General features: G+C 39.2%; 1 protein-coding gene across 7 annotated transcripts in view; it reads left to right on the forward strand.

Moving 5' to 3' along the window:
- Nucleotides 1–25678, forward strand: part of GPATCH2 (G-patch domain containing 2) — a 125764-nt gene that overhangs the window by 16955 nt on the left and 83131 nt on the right. For 6 of the 7 annotated variants that reach the window (XM_038760811.1, XM_038760810.1, XM_038760807.1 and 3 more), the window contains exons 3-5: nucleotides 1687–1748; nucleotides 5911–6093; nucleotides 7520–7599. In XM_038760811.1, the coding sequence (XP_038616739.1) occupies nucleotides 1687–1748; nucleotides 5911–6093; nucleotides 7520–7599 (325 nt within the window). Of the gene's footprint in view, nucleotides 1–1686; nucleotides 1749–5910; nucleotides 6094–7519; nucleotides 7600–7729; nucleotides 8018–25678 lie in introns of those variants that run through there. The other variant, XM_038760813.1, reaches the window with a different exon arrangement.

Below are 25678 nucleotides of genomic sequence, written 5' to 3' on the forward strand. Positions count from 1 at the left end.
CCTCTGCCCCACTCTCCCCCACTTTTATACCAAACAACCCAACACACTTATTGAGCACTTACTTTGTGCAGAGCACCATCCTAAGCTCTTGGGAGAGTACAGTATGACAGAGTTGGTAGACACGTTCCCTGCCCATAAGGGGCTTGTGGTCTAGAGAGGGAGGCAAACTTTAAAATAAATTACGGACATGTGCATGAGTGCTATAGGGCGAATAAATCCTAGCCCCATTATCGGTACAAATCCGATAATCAGAGCGACACGTCCAATACCTGCCCCCTCTACAGATGAGAAAGGCAGGTGTCTGTTTATTGTTATAGTATACTCTCCTAAACACGAAGTACAGTGTCTTGCACATAGTAAGCACTCAATTAATACGATTGAACGAACCAGGGGCCATCCATTGGCAAGTCTCAGGTGAAATCCTTTTGTCAAAGGGTTTGGCTGCCTCTGTGTTATCCTGCAATCATGCTGTAAAAATACTCCTGATAATACATAGGCTTTATACGGGTACATTTTTAGTTTGCTACAGCAAATGTGGAATAAATCTGGAAAGCTAAGCAGAGGTATTTCACTCCTAGAAATTGGTCTTTAGACTTAGACAATACTGAATTGGCTATAAAATGAAGAATTTTAATTTACCGTCTATCATTCTGGTAATGTATCTGTTGCCAAGGTATAAAGCAACTGCATTGTATAAATAGCCTTCCATGAAGCTTGTTTTTTGGGTGGGGTTATTTTAAGTTTCATGACTGATTAATGTAAAAAAAAAAATGTAATTCTGTAATTTAATGCAAGAGAACATTTTTCAGCTTGAAAGCATCTTTCCCAAACAAAACCTTTTGTCCTATAACCTTATCTTGTGATATTTTTAACCTCATAGATATCTGTGTTCTCCAAAGGAAACTAACTTCCATTAACACCAGTGGAAATGACTTGTGAACATCAAGGAGACAGCATGTATTGCTGTAATTTATATGTTAAATTTTCCTCCATATAGTAGTCTGCATAGTTTGTGTTTTAAGGTACCTCTAGAACTTGCATGAGAGTAAGGGGAACCTTTGTTCTTTTTTTTTTATTTCTGTCATCTTATTCGTCATATTCATTTTTCTCAGGGTGACCTTAACTTTGATTTAATGGATTGTCATTGTTGTAAACTTTTTTTCTTCCTTGCCAAGCAATAGAGTTGCAGTGAATTCTTAAGCACTGTATTTTCCAGAATATTTGCAAATGTTGTTATGAAAAGTAATTCCATCTCCAAGCCTTTTGTATTTCATGTGCTGAAGAAAGGCTTAGACTGCTTTTGATTGAGATTTTTCCCATTTTACTGAGCAGTGGTGTTCCGGGATCAAGCTGAATTGCACAGCGTAAGAAAGGAGCAGTGAGCATTTGATGGCAGCAGATAATAAAATGCATCAATTGTGTCAGCACCTCGATGCAGTCACATCTGGCTTACTGTCAGGGTCCCATTAGATTCCTGTGGTTTTATGTGCCAAAAATAATACGCTCTGTAGTTAATGGAACCAGGATATTTGCAGTTTGATTAAAAAAAAAAATCATCTTATTTTCTTTCAGATCTTTGTCAGGCTCAAGTTCCATCTGAGCCCAGCCTTGTCTCTTTAAAATTTTACGACTGAGAGATCAATTGTTCTTTTGATCTGTTTCTCTCTTTTTTTGTCCTTATTACAGCGAATCCAGCAGCCTCAGCAGTACTGACGCTGGTTTGTTTACCAATGATGAAGGAAGACAAGGTACTGAAATGCCTTTTTCTCCCCCTCCCTCCTTACCCTCCCCTCCTTTTTTTGGACCAACTTCTTCATTGTAAGTTCTGTTCATTACAAGTTATTTTGTAGATTGGTGACTGTAATCCATTTACTTTTAAACATGTGGCTTAATGGGCTGGGGTTTAGCTTTGCTGCCAGTCTTTTACATGCTAACGAAGGTGTCCTGTCTTCATGACCTGAAGTAATTAAATCCCTTGATTATCTCCAAAAGCTAGTATGTGAAGCTTATAATATTAGGAAGGATTATCTTTCTGGAGACGAGCTTTCAAAAAGCTTTCGTACCTCGGCCTTTTCAATTCGGTGCCTCTTTTGACAAGTTCACAAGAGACTGGTTCTCATTCTCTGATTACGAATGTCTTTAAAATGTTAAGCAATAATAAGATTGGATTTGCAAGTAATTTGTCATTTTTATTCAGCTGTGACATTTATTCCTCCTATCCATTTTAGGGGTAATTAAATTATTTTCACGAATCCCAAATTGTAAACTGCGAAACAGAGATAAGGTGTCAGGTAGACACTATTTGCACTTCTCCCCTATTTTTGATTTTCTTACACCTTACCTTCTTAAGACTTTTCCACAAGTCCACTTTTTTTTTTTACTGAGTTGGAGTTACACCCTTCTCTACAATGTATTATGGTTTGTAGGCTTTTCTCACTTATATTCAAGTATTTTGGTCACCTTTTCTTGGTTTTTCCAAACCCGTGAACAGTAAGGATTTCATCACCACCATTAAAAGAGGGTTAGACTCTTACTTTCTGGACTGTGAGCTCGTGATGGAACAGGGAACATTTCTACCAACTCTGTTATATTCTACTCTTCCAAGTTTCTTAGTACAGCCCTCTGCACACAGTAAGCACTCAATAAATACCATTGATTGATTGATTATCACCACCAGGCTCCGTGTTTTATTCTTTCCACCAGAGTCGAGGTCCCTTCAGGAGTAACATGGGGAACAACATGGAACAAATCCTTTTTTGAACATTAGGTTGAGTTCTTTGCCTCTTGCAAATACACATTTCATAACAATTCCCCCAAAAGCTCCTGGGAATGCACAACTACTAGAGAAGAACCTAAATAATGATATTAATGATCCAACCAGCCAGGAATGTCTCTCTTTTGGGGTCTTAAGGGGCTTGGATTGCGTGTGATAACAAATAAGGTATGTCATCTAACATCTTTACCTTTCCCTCCGCTAACTCATGATGAATATTTCCTATGAATCAATCAATCATGTTTATTGGGCACTTACAATTTGCAAAGCACTGTACTAAGCGCTTGGGAGAGTACAGTACAACAGCATTGGCAGACACGTTCCCCTGCCCATAGTGAGCTTACAGGCTAAAGGGGGAGACAGACGTTAATCCAAGCTGCTTTAGAACCTGCCGGTATTTTCGGCCTGTACGATTTATCTATGTGGCTACTAGTTCCTACCGAAGAAATGTTCACCTTCAAGCTTCAGTGAGTGCTACCTCATTCTGTACATAGGATTTGGTGAGCAACTGTTCTCCGTCACACCCGTTATGATTTTATGGACTTCAGTCATGTCTCTTCTCAACCTGCTTCTTTCCAGACAGGAGAGTTCTAATCTTTTGCCTTGAATCGACATTCAGAAACCTCTCCATTCCTCCAGTTATCTTGTTTGCTCCTCACTGTGCTTTCTCCAGTGCAGCTATTTCCTTCGCAATACCATCCTTTCCTTCCGTCTGTATGGGTGACCTAGCTATTGCAAGTTTTCCATAGTTTATGAAGTGTCTCTTGTAATGAAAGAATATCCTCTTCCTGAGAGTACCCAGCACTGGTTTGACTCGTGGTTGGGGTTAGCACCTTGAATTCGTGATTTGAAGGAGCAGTCGAGAAATCGCTTAGTTCTGACCATTAATTCCAGCATCCTGGAATTCTATTTGTAAGGTGGGTCGTGTTGTACTACTTGAGTTACCTTGCACTTGCTCTCAGTGAAGCTCATCTTTTACTTTCCAGCCCTGTCACTCACCTTTATGAGGTTTCTTGCAGCTTATCCCCACCTGCAGAAGTAATTGCTACCATGAGCAACATGGATCTATTACTGGGTCCTCCCTCATCCAGCTCCATTAGGAAGATATTAAACAAAACTGAACCTTGCACCAATTCCTGGTGTTCACCACTGTTTACACTTCTCCAGCCCAAGGATTTGCTATTGAATGTAATTCTCTAATAACACGGGAGGTGTGTTCTTTGTTTGTACATATTTATTACTCTATTTATTTTACTTGTACATATCCTATTTATTTCATTTTGTTAATATGTTTGGTTTTGTTCTCTGTCTCCCCCTTCTAGACTGTGAGCCCACCGTTGGGTAGGGACTGTCTCTATATGTTGCCAACTTGTACTTCCCAAGCGCTTAGTACAGTGTTGTGCACACAGTAAGCGCTCAATAAATACAATTGATTGATTCTTGTAAAATAGTGCCTTACAGAAAACCCGTGCTGTAGCACCCTCCCATGTTCCAATATCATGCCTACCAGCCATTTCTTCTAACACCATGGCATGCTGTATTCAAACTAACTCTGGTTGTCGGATGAACATTCCCCCATACTATAGTATTTTAGCCAAAATTCATGGTTAAATACATATTTAGGCAAAGCTGAGTGTAACCTCTTCCTTTGGTTTCTAACCAAGGCAGAACACTCCATCCCCCCAGCCCCCCAATTTTGTGATTACTTTATTCTTTCGAGGTGTAAGGTAAGAGGTAGAACCTTATTTTAGGATTAAAAAACGAATTGCAATATAGTTTATGATATCTGATAGATATCAGAAATGCACCAGCCATCATTACAAAGATCGAGCTCATATAATGTTACTGAAATACTATTCTTTCATTTAGTGGATTGAGGAGGATTCCTTAGTGAAGTTTTAGAATTTAGTAATTGGTTGCCTTTATTCGAATATATAGCTAAAATTTGCATCACTTTCTTAGGATTAAAAGTAAGACAGGGTTTGTTATTATACTTCGTATTATTTGTATTTAAGAAACACATAGTTACTACTTATTAACTACATTTTGAACCTTTTTAAGTTTTTTGCCATTGCCTTTAATTTTCTGTTATTTTCACCTCTTTTCATATTACTGTTTTAAAAACTTCCCCTTTGTTACCTAAATCTGAAATCTTCAGCAATATATAGTTAAAGAAATTTTCCATAAGTCATTTTAAAGTGAAGTTTAAGGTGAAATTGTTTTATACATGAAAAAGATTTAGAGTGAACATAAAACGTATGTTATTTGGATTACAACTCAAGAATCAGGAATCCAATGGCAAAGATTTTAAGGCTTCTATCCATCTGAACTGACTTTAATTTCATGTTAACAATATAGTCAGAACCATATTTATAACAACTGTGTTCTCTTCACCCCCTTACCCCATTTCAGAATTCATACCCTTTTGAAGCATCTTCATTGATCTTAAAACAATAAAAAGTCACCAAAAAAAACCTTAATTTTAAATTATTTGAGCATTATCCTCAAGTGAAACTTAAATAGTCTATACTTGCATATTTCCCACTCTGCTTTGAAATGCAGTTTCCTGGCAGCTTGTGTTTAAAATTGCGCAGTTTACGAGAGAACAATCCAATGCTTCACAGTTTGCCCATGGTACTGTCACTTTTCATTTGAAATCAACTTTTTCAAAACTATTTTTAATGAACTTAATCAGATTAATTTTATTTAGTCACATCTGCTCCTGATTGTTTTCCCCTTTTTACGTTCCATACAGATCATGAAATTAAACTAATTATATACCATTATTAGCTGCAAAGAGCAGGTTTCACAGTTTTACACCTTTCAGTTCCCTTCCCAAGGATATGAAACCTTGTTTTTTGTTAATGTGGAAAATGCAGCAACTTAAATGGATTTCCCCGGAGTTATCGTCAAAGATTACCAGTTTATTATTGTTTTTTGTGTTTCTAAATTGGTTCTAAAACATTAGATTTTATGTGCTCTTATTGATGGCATGCTTGTCAGACTATTAAAAACCATTGTTAGAGTGTGGAGGAAGAGCGGTTTGTGATATAAGGACAATGGCAATCACTTTCTCGTTGTGCATTCTGAGAATAATAAACTTCCATTCTTTTGGGGGGATTATTTTATTTTCACAGGTGATGATGAGCAGAGCGACTGGTTCTATGAGAAGGAATCTGGGGGGGCCTGTGGCATCACTGGAGTGGTCCCATGGTGGGAGCAGGACGATTCCTCAGAACTGGATAAAGAACTGCCAGATCCAGTATTTGAGAGTATCTTAAGTGGTTCTTTTCCACTAATGACACACTCTGGCAAAAGAGGTCAGTAGCTCTCAAGGTGCAGGAGGTAGGGAGGGTGAATGAATAAATGACTTGACAGGCAATATGTGCTAATGAGAAATAGGCATCAAGAAAATCCGCTGCTAATTTCCAAACCTTGGTTTAGCCAAATCTCTCTTCTGTTTTTTAATAATAAATAGCAACATGATATGCTTTTTCTGAACTGGGATTTGATATCATCATCATCAATCGTATTTATTGACCGCTTACCGTGTGCAGAGCACTGTACTAAGCGCTTGGGAAGTACAAGTTGGCAACACATAGAGACAGTCCCTACCCAACAGTGGGCTCACAGTCTAAAAGGGGGAGACAGAATAAAACCAAACATATTAACAAAATCAAATGAATAGAATAGATATGTACAAGTAAAATAGAGTAATAAATATGTACAAACATATATACAGGTGCTGTGGGGAAGGGAAGGAGGTAAGATGGGGGGGATGGGGGGAGAGGAAGGAAGGGGCTCAGTCTGGGAAGGCCTCCTGGAGGAGGTGAGCTCCCAGTAGGGCCTTGAAGGGAGGAAGAGCTGTGAAATGGTAAGCCAGGGGCAATTGGAAGCCAGTTCTCTGGCTTGTGGTTATTTAGTTTTAGGTATATTTTTATTTGCCATTTCATTGTATATTGAAGTACTTAATCTGCTGTTGAATCCTAATACATCCCGTTATATCCTTGTTCTTTCCTTTGCTCACGCTGCTTGAAAATTCGTATTGACCTGTTTTCCCACATTAGATCATGAGCCCCTTGAGGGCAGAGGACTTTTTCTTGCTTCTTTTGTATTTTCCCAAGCCCTTGGTATTGTACCTCACACGTGAAGCACTCAGTAAATGAGTATTATTACATTGTTGAGCACTTATTCCCACTCTGAATTCCAAGGTAAATGCGGAGAAGACAGGTATATGGAAAGCAGAAATAAGTTACGGAGAATGGGAGCATTTAAAAATTCAACAACCAAAAAAAAGAATATTAAATAAGTCCTAGGAAGGGTCGGTCTTCAGACTCACAAGTGTAGCAGGCCACAGTCCTTGATTACCTGAGTGATCAGTTAGCCAACCAAGGCAAATATGAATAATGAAATATCAAAAAGCTCAGATAACGAAACACAATTGGGCAAGAGTGTGAACCAAACTAATCTCCATCATTTTTCTGTGCCGTTTTCAGTCCAGCAGCAGGAAAACAAAGACATAGATGATTCATCAAAGATTAAAGGTCCAAATATAAAAAGGGAATATGGAAAACAAAGATTATTTTAAAAAACACTTCAAGCACTCTGTGGTGTCTAGTTCAGTGCTTCGTCCTCTGTGCTTTCTCAGTAAATGTTGGTAGTGATGATGTTGATCGTAGATTGAATTGAACTGCTTTTGGCCTCGGATTCAGTTGTACTTCCTTATTGAGCTCTCTTGGTTTCTAGGTTTCCAAGCTAGACTCAGTCACCTTCAAGGAATGCCTTCAAAGGCCCTCAAAAAAGCTCCGGGAAACCTTTCTGCAATGGTAGGCATGACTTTCTTTTATTTGTGTCTAAGTTTGGAAGTGTTCTTCCATTTCTGTGGACTAAAAGCCACATCCTCATCTTTTATTCCTATCCTAATGTTATAGCTAAAAATAATCCATTTTCTTGTAGGCTGCAAACTGGACCAGTGAGATTCCCCTATAAACCAAATCTTCTAATGCTATTATATTAGTTACCGTTTTGAACATCTGGGGAATGGCATTCGAGGGAACCTGGTTCCTGTCCTCTTACCTGGAGGAATATCCCTGGAGTGAGAGCCTGTCTGTTGGAAAGATGGGGATGTTTTTTGCTGGAGGACTGCTATTCTTCCCTTTTAGTCAGAAATTATCCTGATTGGGAAGGGAGTTTTGGAAGCTAATGTAAATCACTGAACATACACTCTCGCTCTGTCTCTGTCTCTCTCTCATTCATTCACACTCACTCACTCACACACACATGCACACACACACACACACACACACACGTACATACTTCCCACTTTACTTTGAAAATAAAAGAGTTCCTGTCCTTTCAATGGCCAAGCCCGTCTAAGACCTGGAGTACTAATAACACTCTGGCCAGACCCAAATATTTTCCTAATATGTGTTATGAGTGGTTAGAATAAATTGGTACTTTTAAGGGTGTAAACGAAATGTGAAGGCAGAGTATATAAAAATGAGTATGTTAAAAAAAAAAAAAAAAGCACCCCGGAAGTTCCCTTGACATTTATGTTTCATTGCTAGAACCAAAGTCAAAGTACATAGCAGTGCATTTTACCTGAGCCACAAAGTACATCAGCCCAGAAGACCAAGGTTCACAGGTTACAGACTGAGGGGATGGATGCTGTATCTTTAGCTCACACTTCACTAAAAGCCACTATGCTTTTTGGAGTAATTTTAATTGTACTTTCAAGAAAGTTGAAGTTCTAGAGTGATGGGGTGGTAAAACCACACTGGCAGATCCATGAAATGTTACTTAGGTGACACCTGCTTGAGCTATACTCAGCAAGCCAAAGCCAGCCCTTTTTGTCAGAGTTAAATCAACCCCTTTTGAAGCGAGACTTGAGGAAGTTCAAAATGAACAAAATGATGAACCCAACTACAGGCTATTAGAATCTAACAGAAAGCTTTCTTGTACGATAAAGTCAGGTGGAATTTTTGGCCTGAGAGCAGCGGCGTCTACTCTACATGATTTCCTCTTCTTAAATGCCAGGAATAAGTCTGTTGAATCTAAAACGTTGGGGGCATTTACAGGATTTTAGGGCCAGAATAAAACTCTGCCTTCAAAATTGTAATAGGGATGGGAAGGAAACTAGATGCAGAACTATTCCAGTCTTTGATTGTCTCGGGTGAGCTGCGTATGACTCTCCCCTGTGAGCATCAGTGTCAGTCAGGGTTTTATGTAGGGTGAACCTTTCTACCAAGTTTTCCCTCAGGGGTTACCTACAAAAAACTATACAATTTTTTTCTGACAGAAAAGTTCAGTTCTGACCATACAATCAGAGAGCTCCCACTGTACACAGGGCACTTTATCAGTGGAGTCTTTGGAATTTAATGAAAGAATAATCCATTCTAAATGATGTGTGTGTGTATGTATATAGAGGGGTCATGTAAAGTAGAAAAACTGTTTCTTGGAGCTTTCTTGGGCCATGTTGAGCTGGTCTTTCACATATTTTTTAACTGTTGCCTAAAATACGGTTTGACTGAGAACCTGTGAAAAGTTACGGATACCTTTATAACGTTTTGCATTTCTAACTGTAATGCTTTGAGTGTTGTTTTGTGTAAGAAATCGACAGTAAGAAGAGATCCTTTTTTAAAGTGCCATTTCAGCTAAAGAATGAAACCTCCCTTGTAGCCTCCCTTATAGAGAATAAGACCTATGGTAGCCAAAAAATGATCTGTTCCATAAATGGTACTGTGGTTAAAATCGTATTCAAAGTGGCCCGTTTGAGTATTCCTGTTAGCGTGTCCCTGGAAATGTCTAATGTGCAAAGTCACTCAGTAAGTGAAAAATTGTATTAATTAGTTTGATAGTGTATATTTGATATTGTATATTTTTTGCCATTGTTTATACCAGTGTGTCAAATGAATCATAATACTGTAAAACTGAACTTATTTAATGTTCTTAAGTGCCAATAGTCAATGCAATCTCATTTTTATATGTATATTTTTATATCATTGTATAGAAACATTGTTAACATTCACTACTTAAGGGCCAACTTAAGTTTAAAATGGAAAAGAAATTCAAGGTTGAAACTGCATTTTAATTGCAAGCTGAAAAGTTCAGTAAATACAGTGTTCAAAAATACGTAATTATTTTCTATTCTCAAGAGTTTCTAGAAGTGGTATAAATCAATAACTAAATCATAAAGTGGCCCCATACAGCTTTGAATTTCTTTGTATTTACTCAAGTTGGACTTTTCATGAGAAATTTTAGTGTTTATGATCTTTCTAGTTACAGTAATGTATTGTTTGGAAACTGCACGCTGATTTGTATAGTATTCTATGTGCTGTAGCCTGGAAATCCAGATGATTTCTCTTGAATTATATAGGAAAAAACCTTGTAATATTTTTTTCAGAGCTTAATGAGACACCGTAGACCTTGGCCTCTGAACTTTGCTTTAGCAATTATGAATCTGGTGAATGCTATCTAGTTCTTCGTTTCAGTTCTGCCATTTTTATTTTTGGTTCACTGCTTGCTTGAGCATAGCTGGGATTTGTAGCCCATTTTCTAGGCTTATTGCAATCTCACTGTGGTATTTTATAGGAGCTATTACAACTGATAGGTTAGCTTCATGGTTTTGATGATACATGGCTTAACCAGACTAAAAGCTGCCTTTCCCCTCTAAATTGTAAAAAGGTGATTAATTCCCACTTGATGGAGATAAACTGCATAAGTGTGTATACAGTGAGACTAGTGTGTTAGGATGCCATTGTTTCCTTCTCCGGGTTTTGATTTAAAATTTAACTTAAGATGAGGCCTCCTTCGATTCTCTCTTTTGTACCCTCTCCTGCTCAATCTGAAAATGTCCCTTTATACTTGTTAAGTTCTATAATCGTCTTCTATAGTAAAGTGACTAGCTTGTGCAAGGAAGGCAATCATTCAAATTGTAAAAATATCAATTTCTCCATATGGTCCCTTGAATTATCTTCTACTCAGATTTTGGGTATGTGTATCGATAATAAATTAAAAAGAACATGTTTTAAACCAAATGTACATAATGATGTTTTTTAAATGGAACTTCTGACATCTTAAAATAAGGATCAAAGAGAAGTTAGAATGTTTTTAGAAATGAAAATGAATATGCTCAGTTCACTGAACTGAGTATACTGGTGACATAGTTATATCCATTTTATTGTACCAAGTTTGATAGTTAAACTAGAAAAATGATCCACATTCTGTGAAAAGGGAGCAGAAACGTCAAATCTTCACTTGGATGTTGATGTAAAATAAAAATACAGCATTTAAAAACTGTTTTAATGGGGGGAAAGAAATTGTAACTGGGCGTATTAAACAACTTTTGAATTGGAGTAGAAGTTGGTTGTGTCAGAATCCAAAACATTTGACGTATAAATCAATCTGCCTAAGGTTTCAATGTATTGGCTGTTTGTTTTCAATTGTACTGGGCTGACCCATATTTTAACTCTCAGTGACTGTTTCAAAAAACACGGCAAATTAACTCGTGACGATTGTTTTAAGGATATAATCAGCTCTCTCCCCCTTATTTTCCTTGCTGCTCTCCCACTACATCCCAGTGCTCACGGTTTGCCTACCCACTCACTGGGCCTTGCTCCTATTTCTCTCACCTTTAATCTCTTGCTCTCACTCTCACCCCTCAGCACTTAAGTATTTACCCTATTCCCTTTCCCCCAGAAGTGCTTATGTCCATTTCTTTAAACTCTATTACCACTCTCATTCTGTTTTATTCTGTAATTTACTTTAGAGTCTGTCTTCCCCACTACTGCTTGTCTGGTGTAAGGGGGAGGGGGTAAATAGTGGGCTTAAAGTGTATTAAATGTTACTCTTAAAAGTTTTTCTCCCTGCAATGTGAACAGAGCGGAAAGATATGTCCTTAAATGCCAGCAGGATATATTATTGTTATTATTATTATTATTATATTTGTTAATCGCTTACTATGTGCCAAGCACTGTTCTAACTACTGATATAAGTTAAAAGGTGCTGCAGCCAGAAAGGCTGTTATACTGGAATAGAGTAATGAGGAAGATTGTGGCATCTCCTTTCCCAAAATTCCTTAAATATAAGCTAGGATGATGAAGAACTGTTGGTGCATGATGGCAGCAGAGTGGAGCACTCTTGCAGTGTTTCAATTCTAAATTGAAGAACAGTTTGTTGCTCCAAAGGTTTAAATGGCCTCATTAGTTCATCCCTATTAATATCCCTCTGGGGACCTTCAGAAGACTGGCAGTAGCAAAGCTTCAAAAGGTATTCCCCAGAAAGACCCATGAATTATCCTATAGTGTCCCTAAGGTTCTCCCCTGGGCTAGGATACAGCTTTCTTCTCCAGCTTCCTCTCTCTCTGGAGGAAACACTGAAGCTGGAAAAGTTTCTTCTGATCTACAGGGAAAGTTTCAATTCGACACTTTTTATACCCCGGAAGGAGGGTAATTATTTTTCTTCCCACCTTGACAGATGAGGCAATGAGGTGTTGACCAGCTCCCTGTCTGGTACATCCTCTTTTTAATATATCAGGCAACTCTTGGAAACCATGAAGGACAGTCTGAGGCGGGGAGATGTCTTTCTGGTACAGCTTTTGAAGCTTTATAGCTATTTCCCCCCTCCGATTTCTACAGTGGTGTATCTCTAGTGATGAGTTCATGAGGCCTCACGCCTTTTAGAGAACAAAAGTTTCAGGTGAGTAGCCCTTCTCCCCATTTTTCTTTTGAAAGTATTACATGTCTCACTTATTGGTAAACAATTTTAAATATGTAAGCTTAAGCTGGTCTAAGAGATAGATGGTTTTCTGAAGCAGTGTAAGTAGAAAAGAGGTCTTGGAGCTACGTGATATTTCCTTCTGTTAACTATTCTACTGTAAATCCTTTGTGGGATAAGCACTGTTTCTTATACATTATCATGTATCTACCTTAATGCTTACTACAGTAATCAGCACAGAGTAAGTGCTGAATTAATGCTGTAATAATTATACCTAACATTTGACTGATTATTTTTCACTTTGTAACTACATCGATAGCTTAGGTTTCCAGGGTCCATTCTTCGACTTCAGCAGTTTAGGAAGAAATTGTCAGAAGGTGGAGTTTAGATATGGACATCTATTAGAATTTCGATTCTGAAATAACTACATATCATATGTATTATGTGTTTAATGTTTTTCTCCTGCCCTCCCTCTTTATGGTTTCTCCAGTTTGTTCTACTATACAGGGACTATTTGGGTATCTTCCTGTGCCCATTCCTTTACCTAATCTTTTATAATCTCGTCTTGATGTTTCTAGAACTTTTTCCTCCAAAACCATCAAATTGGGTACAGCATCTCACTGTGCAGTTTGCTTTGTTAACTTCCAACTGGTGAGAAGCTTGATGTCCTGAGCAGCACACTCTATTGACATGCCAAAATGGATATATTACTGTACTGCTTTGGTTTTCAACCTATGTCTCTCTGTGGCTTGGTATTGCTCATGGGCGATCCTTGCCTGATGTTCATATATAAAGCAGTAGTCAAACTGGTGCTCACAAGCCTCCCGTGGCTGTCATTCATTCACGGGGCGGCTCACGGTTTGGTTTTATTTTCACTATTATTGGGGCAACGGACTGGAGTGTGGCACTGCTACAGCCCTGAGGGCCTGGTTCCCTCGCTGTCTCGCTCACTGCCACCCTCTCTGTCCCCCTCCACCAGAAAGCCCGCTCACCGTTTTGATCTGTCACTCTTGGCCACTCGCTGTTTTTGATTTCTTGTTCTTCGGTTCTTGGCTACTCGTATTTAATGAGTGCATACTGTGTGCAGAGCACTGTACTAGCCATTTGGGAGAGTACAATACAGCATCGTCATCATCATCAATTGTATTTATTGAGCGCTTGCTGTGTGCAGAGCACTGTACTAAGCGCTTGGGAAGTACAAGTTGGCAACATATAGAGACAGTCCCTACCCAACAGTGGGCTCACAGTCTAAAAGGGGGAGACGGAGAACAAAACCAAACATACTAACAAAATAAAATAAATAGAATAGATAGGTACAAGTAAAATAGAGTAATAAATATGTACAAACATATATACATATATATATATATATATATATATACAGTGCAGAGCACTGTAGTAAGCGCTTGGGAAGTCCAAGTTGGCAACATATCATCATCATCATCATCAATCGTATTTATTGAGCGCTTACTGTGTGCAGAGCACTGTACTACGCACTTGGGAAGTACAAGTAGGCAACATATAGAGACAGTCCCTACCCAACAGTGGGCTCACAGTCTAAAAGGGGGAGACAGAGAACAAAACCAAACATACTAATAAAATAAAATAAGTAGAATAGATATGTACAAGTAAAATAGAGTAATAAATATGTACAAACATATATACATATATATATATATATATATATATATATATATACATATATATATATACACACAGTGCAGAGCACTGTACCAAGCGCTTGAGAAGTACAAGTTGGCAACATATAGAGACAGTCCCTACCCAACAGCGGGCTCAACGGGGTCATCTGTCCCCAAATAAACTTCTAAACGTACTCTTCCTTTTGGAGAACAGAAAACTGGTGAACAGGAGCAGACACATTCCCTGTCCACAGTGAGCTCTCTGTGGGCAGGCACCTTGTGTACTGACTCTTTTGCACTGTGTTCACCCAAGCACTTAGTACATTGTTCTGCACACAGTAAACACTCAATAAATACCATTAATTGATTGATAAAATAATGTATTTTCAAAATGATACTCTGATAAATTGTCTCTAAAACCGTTTATGTAGCTGTCATCTATTTTACTTTGTTAATATGTTTTGTTTTGTTGTCTGTCTCCCCCTTCTAGACTGTGAGCCCGCTGTTGGGTAGGGACCGTCTCTATATGTTGCCAACTTCTACTTCTCAAGCGCTTAGTACAGTGCTCTGCACACAGTAAGCGCTCAATAAATACAATTGAATAAATGAATGAATGAGTGAATATGTTAAGCAGAACTTTTAGATTGCCTCGTTTCAGTCAATCAGTGGTATTTGATTGAGTTCACTGGAATAAAGAAAAAAAATAAACGAGCAAAGTAAAAGTTGGTGTTTCTTGAGGGTAAAAACCCAATAGAACTAATGCATCTAGCTAAAAAATACACTAAAACGCTCCTCTTTGATTCAGTTGAATTGAGATAAAAGATGGGAGTATTCACAATTATTTGCATTTCCTACAAGTGAATGTGTGATCATCCTCAACCATCCTGATGAAATCTTGTTTATTTTTATTGACTATAACAGCATAAGAAATGCGATGCTGGTCTGGACCAATGCCATCTAACCCCATTTGGTGTCAAAAACAGTGGTTTGAAAGGATACTTAGGTTGTAACTGTGTGAAGGATGCCTGTTTTGATACCATCTATCCTAGGGAAATGCCTGTGAACACCCGTAATTTTTCACTCTGTTATTGCATTACACGTCCATTAACATGAATTCATTTAAACACCCCTTGAAATAATTGATATTGTCCCTCTGTACAATTTCCTGTTGTAACTTATTTTTTATGCTTCCTGCTGTTACGGAAATTATTCCTGGTTGTTAACCTTGAACCTGTATGTTTCAGTAGTGCCCACGAGTTCTGACACTGTGGGGCTTGTTAAACAACAGTTCTATGTGCACCCTGCCTAGAGATTGCTTGGTCTAGTGTCACACCATCAGTAACAATATTATCATTTATTGGGAACCTACTGAGTGTAGAGTACTGCAGTAGATGCTCAGAGAATATACAGAAGTAGTAATTGACAAGGCCCTGACCTTAAAGGATTTGCAGTCTAGTGGGAAGGACAAGGACATGTAAAACCACAAACATAAAAGTTGTGGTATTTGTTAAGCATCTGCTATGTCCTGTACTAAGCACCGGAGCAAATACAGATTAAGCAGTTCCCTAGAGGTCTCACAGTATTAGTAGGAGGGAGAACAGGTACTGAATTCCCACTTTGCAGATGGGAACTGAGGCACAGAGAAGTTTAGTGACTTGCCCAAGGTCACAAAGCAGGTAAGTGGTGGAGCTGGGGTTATTCAAGTCCTCTGTCTCCAAGGCATGTGCTCTTTCCACTATTCATTCATTCATTCATTCAATCGTATTTATTGAGCGCTTACTGTGTGCAGAGCACTGTACTAAGCACTTGGGAAGTACAAGTTGGCAACATATAGAGACGGTCCCTACCCAACAGTGGGCTCACAGTCTAGAAGGGGGAGACAGAGAACAAAACAAGACATATTAACAAAATAAAATAAATAGAATATATATGTACAAATAAAATAGAGTAATGAATACATACAGACATATATGCATATATACAGGTGCTGTGGGGAGGGGAAGGAGGTAAGGCAGGGGGATGGGGAGGGGGAGAAGGGGGAGAGGAAGGAGAGGGCTCAGTCTGGGAAGGCCTCCTGGAGGAGGTGAGCTCTCAGTAGGGCTTTGAAGGGAGGAAGAGAGCTAGCTTGGCGGATGGGCAGAGGGAGGGCATTCCAGGCCAGGGGGAGGACGTGGGCCAGGGGTCGACGGCGGGACAGGCGAGAACGAGGCACAGAGAGGAGGTTAGCGGCAGAGGAGCGGAGGGTGCAGGCTGGGCTGTAGAAGGAGAGAAGGGAGGTGAGGTAGGAGGGGGCGAGGGGATGGACAGCCTTGAAGCCGAGGGTGAGGAGTTTTTGCCTGATGCGTAGGTTGGTAGCCACTGGAGATTTTTGAGGAGGAGAGTAACATGCCCAGAGCGTTTCTGGACAAAGACAATCCAGGCAACGGCATGAAGTATGGATTGAAGTGGGGAGAGACAGGAGGATGGGAGATCGGAGAGGAGGCTGATACAGTAATCCAGACAGCATAGGATGAGAGCTTGAACGAGCAGGGTAGCGGTTTGAATGGAGAGGAAAGGGTGGATCTTGGCAATGTTGCGGAGGTGAGACCGGCAGGTTTTGGTGACGGCTTGGATGTGAGGGGTGAACGAGAGAGCGGAGTCGAGGATGACACCAAGGTTGCGGGCTTTTGAGACAGGAGGGATGGTAGTGCCGTCAACACTGACGCTAGTAGTGTCCAGTGACACTAGGCCATGCTGTGTGAATTATCATTATTATTATTATTATGTTAGGAGTAAAGAGCCCAAGAAAATGCATCAGGAAAGAAATGCACAATTTCATTCAGGAGACGCATAAGTTTTGAGGTAGCTGAGGGGATGTCATGACCAACATGCTAGAAGGCTTAGTCAGGGAACAGGCAATGGAAGAAGTGCGTATTTAGAAGGCAGAGTCCCTCTCTGCTCTTTTTTTCCCCCAAGTGAAAAATCCTAGTCATTCCAGGTTACTCTTAAATGGAAGCTATCCCATCGATTGAGCATTTTACTTACTGATGTCTGAACCTTTTCCCTCAGGTTCTTCCTAAACTGTAGTGTCCAGAATTGTATCCAAGATTTAAATTATAGACTATAGTGGTAGAATTATGCCATTTGTTCTTATGATGATCTGGATTAAGTGCTTATGTCATCCCAGATATTATAGTCATCACTGGGGTGCATACAAGGTATACAATTCACAGGTGGTTGCAGCTCCATCAGAGTCTCACAGTCTAAGTCAGGGAGGGCATATGGATAAATAGGAAGAAGTAGAATTAAAAATAGAGTAAATTCAAAAGCTCCACCACCCAAAATTCAGAATGTTGGAAAAAATAGATGAATACTTTGGAGAGAGTGGTCCTAGCCCTCCCCGTCACTCCAAGCACATACAGTCCTTAGTGTTAGCAGGGTTTGGAAGATTGGGGAAGCAGACTTCACTCCCATGGTGTTAGAAAGGAGGAGTGGAGGCTACCCCAATCTTTGAGGGTTATTCCTGTGTTTCTCTCCTCCCTCATTCCCCATTTCCATGCCCCATGCAAACCCTGGACCTTTTGGAGACCCCTGCCACATTGATATCTCCCTCTCATCCTCTGTTTCTGCTGGAGTGTGGGACTTGGGATCATCATCCTCATCATCAATCGTATTTATTGAGCGCTTACTATGTGCAGAGCACTGTACTAAGCGCTTGGGAAGTACAAATTGGCAACATATAGAGACAGTCCCTGCCCAACAGTGGGCTCACAGTCTAAAAGGGGGAGACAGAGAACAAAACCAAACATACTAACAAAATAAAATAAATAAATAGAATAGATTCCTTGCCTGAGTTGAGAGTTCAGACCTTAACATCCTTTAAATATGGTTTGGATTCCTCCCCTCACTTCCCAGATGCATCACTCTACAGGGAGGCCCACCCATCTGCCACATTTCTGTCCACCTTCAGCTTTGTGAGAGAGTCTTGCAATTCAGATCATCAGCACTCCTTACCTAAATGTTACAATCTGTGAGAAAGATGGGCAATTTTATAGTGTGTGCTGTTTACAGAACGAGAACAGTGATTAAAAAGGTACAGAGGTTGGTTCAATGCATTCAGAAAGCTAAATGTTAAACAGCTGACCCAAAGTTATGCTACTCACGTTGATGAATGCCTCAGAAATATGAAAATGAGAACCACAGCATAATCAATTGCACTGTCTTGTTTTAAATTTTAATGATTCTGTTTCTGCATCTTCATCTGATAAGCAATAGGATTCTTTATTTCCAAGTGAACTTCCGACTGGTTATTTTAGGGTGGTGCAGTCCTTTGGAAAGCCAAATATATTATCTTGGAGTGATGCTTTTTATTTAATTTTATAGTTTTTATTATATCATATATTCAAGATTGTCAAAAATATAGAAAAATTTAGAAAGCATTTTGGGGTTTGATGGATTACCCCTCTTGAAAGGGAAACAAAACACTAAATATTTCTAATCTCGCATTATTTACCGCATGGGTGGTTAAATGCTACTTTAAGCCTCATAAAATTAAAAGGGAGAAATCTGCCAACTGTAGCAGGAATTGGATTTAGGAAGAGTGGTACAGAGCCAAAATATTGCTACAGAATTAAATGTCAAAAATCTTCTTTAATAGTAGATATATGGTTCACAGTGCCTGGTTATGATTAATACATTTAATCTAAATCACTGAAAGTTGCTCTCTCCTTTTCCATAAAATACAATAGGACACAAATCAGTTTTACTGTAGGTGGATAACAATTGGAAAATAATGCATCTTCCCGCCCAATAAATTGTCAGTTATACCTTTTAACTAAAATCAATTCATCTTTTCAAAATTTATTGCAATTTCTAATAATAAATCTTCTCAAATGTTTATTCATTTGCTTTTTGATACATTTGTGCCACTTTTGCTATGGTCTAATGTTTTCTCTTTTGATTCATTGTAAATTAGAAAATCTATTTTGAGTCAATTTTCTAGTTAGGAAGTTAAAATCTATAACCCAGTCACTTTTTCAGGCTCCTTTATACATTTTAATACCCTTGAACTTGAACTTAAACGCAATCCAGTAAATTCTGATCAGAAGGTGATTTGGAGACTTTTCACTCTAACTTCTTGACTATGGGCCAGATTCATAAAATCAGCATTTATGAGGTTGTTAGGGGACTTTTGCTACAGAACTGTTGCTACTTCAAAAAGTTAAAAGAGAGTTATTGCAGTGTTCAAATACATAGCATTGAGGCACAATCCCATTCAGATATTTAAAGGAAATGCCCATTCGAATTAGGAAACAATCATGGTCATTCTCATACTGAGATTATTGTAGCCCCTTTTACTATTCTTTCTCAGCAGTGATATACCAGTAGAAGTAAATATGAAATGCCTTAAACATTGCATCCACACCTGTAATATTGTCTTCCATTCTTACAGTCCCCCAAACTATTCTTTCAAGGGTTTTTTTAAGGGTTTCAGGTGAGGAAGAGAGGGGGTTCAAAGGAAACAACTTGAAAATAATTTAAAATATCTAGAATTGCATTGATGGAAGTGCCTACTTTCTTTTGAGACACCTGCAGTGAGCGAACTGGGCACTTTCTTCATGCACCTAATGGAGCTAGGGTAATGTTTGAATATGAAAATTCAGCAAATATTTAATTATCCATTGTTGCTAATAAGTTTTTGTCATTTCCGATCAGGCCAGATGTTCCTTGCTATCCAAGACAAGTTGTCCAGGCTCTTTCCCTTATCTCCTCTGTCAATTGTTCGAATGAATAAATACAAATAGTTATCTGTCAGTTTTCTCTAATGGCTTTTGGACCCAACATTTGCTATGTGTAGGCCTCATTTTTACAAGACTAGTGTGGAACTTGTTTATAATCATACTTTTCAGAATCAGGATAGTCCATCTTCCTGTACGGAGAGTTGGACATGTTGACATTCATATGAAGGGAACTGCCAGCACCCCTATCTTCTCCAGTGTCACAATCCCCTCTAGACTGTAAGCTCGTTGTGGGCAGGGAAAGTGTCTACCAACTCTGTTATATTCTAGTTTACTCTCTATTAAGTGCTACTAAGCACTGGTATTTGTTAATTGATTTCTTAATCAATTGTATTAAGTGCTGCTAAGCACTTGGAATACAATTGATTGATTGATTGAAACAAAGGCATTAGCCAGTCAGACAATCCTATCCCATCCCAGTGAGCCCAATGTTGGGTAGGGACTGTCTCTATATGTTGCCAATTTGTACTTCCCAAGCGCTTAGTACAGTGCTCTGCACATAGTAAGCGCTCAATAAATACGATTGATGATGATAATGATCCCAGCACCAACCACTAAGCAATATCCAGTCAGAACTCGGGCCTAACGTAGCACTTTTTTCGTCACAGCTGCTATAGCCGCAAAGAAAACTTGACCTTATTCTGTGTCATCCTCATCACCCGCATCCCCCATTTTCACTCCGCCTCTTGCTGTCTCTGATTCCCCATACCTTCATTCATTTTCCTAGCCCAAATCCAATCTTAATGTGCAGCTTTTAAGGGTGAAGCTGAATCTCCTGAGGCAGAGTTCAGGAAGGACCTGTGGCAATTCGGGGGAGGAAAGCAGTGACCTCAACAAAAGATGCCGGGAGATTGGGACAAAGGCCAAAAGAATGAATTGTTTTTTTTCCCAAAGCCTTAGGATCGACTAGAAGATTTTCTACAACAAGAAGGACCTTATCTATTATTGGTACATTTTCTTAGTTGCTATCATGATTGATTTACGGGATAAAATAAAATTTTGGTGGATGGATTAAAATTCAGTAATTTTGCTAATTACACAGTGAGAAAAACAGATGAGACATTGATTACAGGTCCGAAGCTGTTCAGCTAAAAATAGTGTCAATATGTTCAGTTGAATTTTACCAATCCTACCAGTCTTTTGTATAAAGCCTATTACTATTTTGGAAATACTAAATTTCTACTCCGAGTTCCAATAAAGTTGACAGCTTAACTACTGTAATAAGTGAAGTTTAAAAAATAGTTTACTGCTTCCTCTCTGCAGTAAAACTGCCTGTTTGTGTTAATTTAGTCAGGCTTGTCTTTCAGAAAAGAAAAGGAAAATTAAGGCTAGTCACTTAAATGAACTAGAAGTGCCTTATCTCCTTTTAGGTGTATGTGAAAATTTGGTAAATTTGGTAAAATTGCTTTAGTGAAAAATTAGTCCATAGCCTAAGATGAGTCAGTGATATATAAATCAGTTTTCTGTTTCCCTGGTGCTGAGTTAATGAGGAAATTCTTAAGTGTTGCTCTTTGGGGTGATTTCATTTTAGAAGGAAAATATACGTTTGCCTTATTGGAGACAACCATCCAAGATTTGAGAAACATTAAATGAAGTATTTATATTCCTAAGGAATGAAATTAGAATAATAGTTTTATATTTCTGTGGCATTTGAATTTGAGACTTACGATTAGGTATGGTAATCCATATTATGAATAGCTGTTCTCCACCTACTTAGACTGTGAGCCCCATGTGGGACCCAGGCTCTATCCAACCTAATCTGCCCCAGTGCTTAGGAGAGTGCTTGACTCACAGTAAATGCCTAACAAATACCATAATGTTGACGACGACGATTGGTATAATTAAGAATGACTCTGTTTCATAGTTAAGGGCAGGGAAGGGACTCGCAGATGCTAATAAATTTAATCTTTTGAAACTCTTTTTGGTCAAGGATTTCAGCTGCTCAGTAGGTTCCCTCTGACTTTCTTTTAAATAGAAATTAGCACACAATCAGTGCTTCATTTCTAATTGGGAGTGCCAAGTAACGGTGGCCTGCCCTTCTCCCAATCTCTGCCCATTCCCTGACTGCAATCCTTAAAGGATCAGGGAGACAAGAGACCCTGGTTCTAATCTTTACTCTGCCATTCGTCTGCTGGGTCGCATCTCCATCCATCAGTTCCATAAGAGTAAAATGGGGATGAAAAATCTTGTTTTCTCTCTCCCTTAGACCCGAGCCCCGTGTGACACAGGGATAGTCTGTTCTGATTATGGTGTAATCTACCCCCAGTTCTTGGCACCTAAATATCACAATTATTTATTATGAATAATAATAATAATAGCATTTATTAAGCGCTTACTATGTGCAAAGCACTGTTCTAAACACTGGGGAGGTTACAAGGTGATCAGGTTGTCCCACGGAAACTTACAGTCTTAATCCCCATTTTACAGATGAGGTAGCTGAGGCACAGAGAAGTGAAGTGACTTGCCCAAAGTCACACAGCTGGCAATTGGCAGAGTCGGGATTTGAACCCGTGACCTCTGACTCCAAAGCCCGTGCTCTTTCCACTGAGCCACGCTGCTTCTCTATCAGAGTTCCTATCCTAAGAAGGGTAGCCAGTATTGGGTTGCTTTGTTTCCTTTTTGTGTTTATTTGAATCTCAGGGGTTCCTACCCAGGGGAGTTGATCATCACTGTGAGCAGATTGGATCATCTCTCAGGAACTTTTTTTATTTTCTTCCCATGGATTTTCCCCAAAGAATTGTTTGCATGGGGGAGTAGATTATGGGAAAGGAGGCTACTCAGATCTTCACTCATCATTTCCCTCCTGATCCCTGAAGACTAACTGAAGAAAAACCTAGTGTTAGAGATTTAATTATTCATTTTTCCTAGGTCAGAAAAGTAACTGGATTCTCAGCTTCTCCTCTTTATGAGATTAACTCAGTCCTAGCAGTGTGTTTTAGAGGCCACTTTCAAAGCCCAAAAGAAGGGCACGATTTTCAATGCTTCCAAAAGGAGGTTTAACCTTGGGGAAAATAGTCAAGATCCCGAAGGCTTAGATACATGTGGTGTCCCTATGTTGGGGGATCTTGATGAGGCCATTCCTTGTCATTGTATTCATAGTCCAAAGGTCCCAAATGGCTTTGACAAAACAGACATTATTCCAGCAGGTGACATAACTGATAGGTTGCTTTCAAAGCTAATCAAGGCAGACATAAGGCCAGGTGCAGAACCTGCTATTAGAGGCTCTTCTGGCACAAGATTAATTGATTACAAATAAAGGAATTCTTTAGGAGTTAATTTTTTAAAAACAAAAAGATTGTAAGGCTTATACAATGCCCATAGCTGGAGAAAGTAAGAACCTTTGACCTCATTTAACCTCCCTTGGATATCTAAGACGGAAAGGATGGGTTTGGCGGGGTCTCTGTGAGGAAGAAATCATTGAAGCCATTTAAGTTTCTACTATCGTTTGGCAAGTTGCCTGGCACAGATTCATTCAGAGCAAACTTCATCTAAAGCTTCATCACCCGCCTTTGTGTCTCCCTTAAATGTGTTTATTCATTGTAGCCTACTTTGTCAAAGGCTGTAATCACTAAGGACTCCAGCCTGAATTCATACTACATGGTTGATTAAAAACTAGCACCCAGCTTGGTTGTTTTCAGTCCTTTCAGGGTTGAGGGTTCTAGGGTTCAGTCTTCATGCACAAAGACATTTCAGAAGTCTTAGAACAGTTTTTGACACATAGTAAGCATAAAACAAACAAACAAACAAACATGGGGACAGAGGAAACAAAACGTCACAATATTATGGTGCAAAACGTGAGTAATAAAATGTAATAATTCGCGAGCAGAAAACCAGAGTAGTTTTGAGTGGCGTACAATCTCTACTTTCTTGCCATCTCTCAAATTGGGCAAATCGCTTGTATTTCTGGAATGCTTATCGTGCGCAGAGCTCTAGATAATAATAATAATGATGGCATTTATTAAGCGCTTACTATGTGCTGTTCTAATCAATCGTATTTTTTGAGCTCTTACTGTGTGCAGAGCACTGTACTAAGCGCTTGGGAAGTACAAGTTGGCAACATATAGAGACAGTCCCTACCCAGCAGTGGGCTCACAGTCTAAAAAGTGGGCTCACAGTCTAAGCACTGGGGAGGTTACAAGGTGATCAGGTTGTCCCACGGCGGGCTCACAGTCTTAATCCCCATTTTCCAGATGAGGGAACTGAGGTCCAGAGAAGTGAAGCGACTTCATTCATTCGTTCAATTGTATTTATTGAGCGCTTACTATGTGCAGAGCACTGTACTAAGCGCTTGGGACTTACCCAAAGTCACACAGCTGACAAGTGGCGGAGCCGGAATTAGAACCCACGACCTCTGGCTCCCAAGACCGTCCCTGGAGGTTGCCAACTTGGACTTCCCAAGCGCTTAGTACAGTGCTCTATACACAGTAAGTGCTCAATAGGTATGATTGAATGAAGGAAGGAATGAATGAAGGGTAAGCTACAAAACCCCGAAAGTTCATTTTTAAAGAACATTTACGTCTGCGTGTCCTCTTGCGTTCAAGAGAGATCAGGTCAAACATATGAGGTCTTGTCAGTGGATTCAAGATTAATTTCTGCTCATGCAGGGGCCCCCTTCTAGACTGTGAGACCGATGTTGGGTAGGGACCATCTCTATATGTTTCCTACTTGTACTTCCCAAGCGCTTAGTACAGTGCTCTGCACACAGGAAGCGCTCAATAAATACGATTGAATTTGATTAGAGAGACCTAACTTCATTATTTTCTAAAGACCTATTGCCTCAATGGTAACTTACAATAAGGATTAATTTCCAGTGGTAGGAATGCTTGAAATTTTTCATTACTGATTGTTTTTAATCAAATTCTTAGCCCTCACTTTTGAAAGAGGACACTACTGACTGACTGTTTTCTATGTGGAGATGACTGAAAACACTGAAATAAGTCCAACAGTCCCTTTCAAACAGCAGTCACCTAATGATGCTCTTTTTATTTGCCAGCGTGGAAGGTACTGTGTGATTGTTTTGGACAAATTTTAGAATGCTGTTTAGAGCTGTACATGAGAAACATTGGGGTTCACGTTTTTGGTGACCTGGAAAATGGTGACAAAAATATGAGAGCTGCCTCCACGTTAATTTGCAGCACTTATTAACAAATTGACAATGGCACTGCACTTCAGAACCTACTAGGATAGATCAGATTTTAAACATTTTCATAATGCATATGAAAAATCTTTGCTTCTGATGCTTACTCCTCACTTTTTTATTTTATGGTATTTGTTAAGCACTTACTTTATGCCAGGCACTGCACTAAACACTGGGGCAGATGCAAACTAATCAGCTTGGATGCAATCCCTCATAGAGCTCACAGTCTTAATCCCCATCTTACAAGTGAGGTAACTAAAGCACAGAAAAGTGAAGACACTCATCCAGGGTCACACAGCGAAGTGGTGGAGCCGGGATTGTAACGCAGGTCTTTCAGATTTCCAGGCTGGTGGAAGTCAATTTTATGTCAAAAATATTATATATCCAAAATGTCAGTAGCAAGTAGTTCTCAACTAACACAAGTTAATGATTTAAATTTTGGTTCCAGATGGGTCATAATTGGAAATAACCTCGATCTAAATCGTGTAAAAATGATTTCTATGATTAAGGGTGGATGAATGCACAGTAAGTCTCTGTTCTGGAAATTGGCTCTAATCACACCTGTTTAGACTATGCAGAACCAGTATATTTCCTCTATTAAAAAAAAAGAGTAGAAATAACCTAGAGTCCTGTGTAG

This window comes from Tachyglossus aculeatus, chromosome 19 (assembly GCF_015852505.1).
Source record: "Tachyglossus aculeatus isolate mTacAcu1 chromosome 19, mTacAcu1.pri, whole genome shotgun sequence".
Taxonomy (NCBI): Eukaryota; Metazoa; Chordata; class Mammalia; order Monotremata; family Tachyglossidae; genus Tachyglossus; species Tachyglossus aculeatus.